General features: G+C 26.3%; 1 protein-coding gene across 1 annotated transcript; it reads right to left on the bottom strand.

Moving 5' to 3' along the window:
* Positions 1-941: 941 nt before the first annotated feature.
* LOC107006929 (protein RADIALIS-like 5) lies at positions 942-1,647 on the bottom strand. Its single transcript, XM_015205437.2, has 2 exons — positions 1,356-1,647; positions 942-1,079 (listed from the first exon to the last, which is right to left on the bottom strand). The coding sequence occupies exons 1-2, from the start codon at positions 1,606-1,608 to the stop codon at positions 1,075-1,077; spliced, it is 258 nt and encodes an 85-aa protein (XP_015060923.1). The 5' UTR covers positions 1,609-1,647; the 3' UTR covers positions 942-1,074.
* Positions 1,648-2,008: the final 361 nt, after the last annotated feature.

Genomic DNA, 2,008 nt, shown 5'->3' on the forward strand with positions numbered 1-2,008 from the left:
GAATTTTAAAATAAAGAGATTAATAGTCTAGATCGGAAAATTTATGTGGAACTAATGTCTTTTTTTAGAGATACATATTAAACACGGGCAAGAAATTTAAGTTTTAAAATTTATAACTGTTGATTTTTTTTCAAATTGAATCATAAATTGTAACATAACAAAAATTTTAGAATGCACACATTCGACCTTACCCCTTATAGGGAGGTTAGATCCAAACTAAGGGTGACTCTGAGTACTCATTCCTTTAATTTTTCCTCAAAACTAAAATCATTTCTAACTCTAGAAATTGATTTAAGAAAACTAGCACATCATTAGAGAACCAAAACCTTTACTTTCTTTTTTTTTTTTAGAAAAAGCTCACCACTTTAGGGACATTCATACCATTTTTTTTTACCTAAATTCATATTAAAATTAAATAAAATATGAAAAGTAATAAAACTAAATTATAGAAGAAAATTAAATACCGGATAAAATAAATTAAGAAATGAAATAAATGTACCGAACTTCTACGTAAAATTATATAATTATAACTAAAAAATAGAAAAATAATGTTGAAATTTTAAACTTTAACTCCAAAAAAATTCACCAAACTTGGTATCCAACATTAGATGGAGGGGTATTTATAGTGTAGAGGTAGAATCAAAGTGTAGTTTATTGAAAATTTAGGGGGGTAAAGAGGGGGGGGGGGGGAAAATAATTATTTGAGGAACCCACAAGTTTTTTGACCAAAATTTTCTTTATTATATAATTTATGATAATTGAGTAACCACATGAGCAATATAAACTCAGAATTTTGCTACTAAATATATTTTATTTGCTTAATCATAAGTAATATTAATGCACACAAATTTGTACAATAATTCATAATAATATCATTTATTTGAATATGAAAGATGTAAATGAGCCACCTTTCAAAACATAGTACATAAATTTGCTTATTACAAAAAAAAAAAAGACACATTGAAAAATTATAAGAAAATAATAATATAGAAAGGAAAGACACTAGTTTAATTAGCAATTTCCTTTTCTCCATCTTCATTGCTATTTATTGCTTCTTATTGATCTTGAGAGACTTCACTCTGTCAAATAAAATAACAAGTTCATTAATTCAAATAAATTAAATGAGAAAAAAAGATAAACACAATATATAGTTTTAGATTTAAATAATTTTTAGAGTTAATAAAATTGTAAGAAAAAAAAACACAATTGATCTTATATCATTTCTTCATTTATATAATTATTTTTGCTATTTGAAATGTCATCATGCCGAAGTTTTTTTTTTTTTTTCTATCTGAACTATTATCATCTACTCAACTAGCTAGGTGACGATAAGTCAGATAGGAGAATGTATTTACCTTTGTTTGTCGTCCTTGTTTTGTTGTCATGATCAACACTTACCTCGTTATATTTAGGCAAGGGAACTAGATCAGCCTCGATATTTTCGATATCTTCTACAAGTTTTTGGTAATGTAATTTTACCTCTTCTTCAGTTTTGCCTGTGGCCTTAGCTACATTACTCCATCTATCATGTGTATCCTTGTCAAAAATAGCCAATGCATTTTCAAACATTTTGTTTTCCTCTCTAGTCCATGTAGATTTGGTTGCCATTTCTACAAAGGAAATCAAAGAAAAATTGAGATGATAAACAAGGAGTGTAGAAAGTTGAGTTTTGGTTAATAAAAGGCTAACCATGACACCCTATATATATATAACAAATGGGAAATATGGTAGCCTGAAAATATGCTCTTTTCTTGTGATGCTTTGTTACTTTTTATTTCTTCTCCTAATTAATCATAATTGGTTGGTAATAATTAATTTTTAAGACAAAAGTTAGTAGTTCATATAAAAAAAGATTTTCATGAACTAATATCTCTTTTAGAGATATATATTGATCGTGGATAAGAAAATTTAAGCTTTAAAACCTAGAATCACTTAGTTCAAGTTCGAAAATTTGTCTAATATTAACGGTTCTATTAGAGATATTGACAAATATCTCTTTTATATATAT

This window comes from Solanum pennellii, chromosome 12, assembly GCF_001406875.1.
Source record: "Solanum pennellii chromosome 12, SPENNV200".
Taxonomy (NCBI): domain Eukaryota; kingdom Viridiplantae; phylum Streptophyta; class Magnoliopsida; order Solanales; family Solanaceae; genus Solanum; species Solanum pennellii.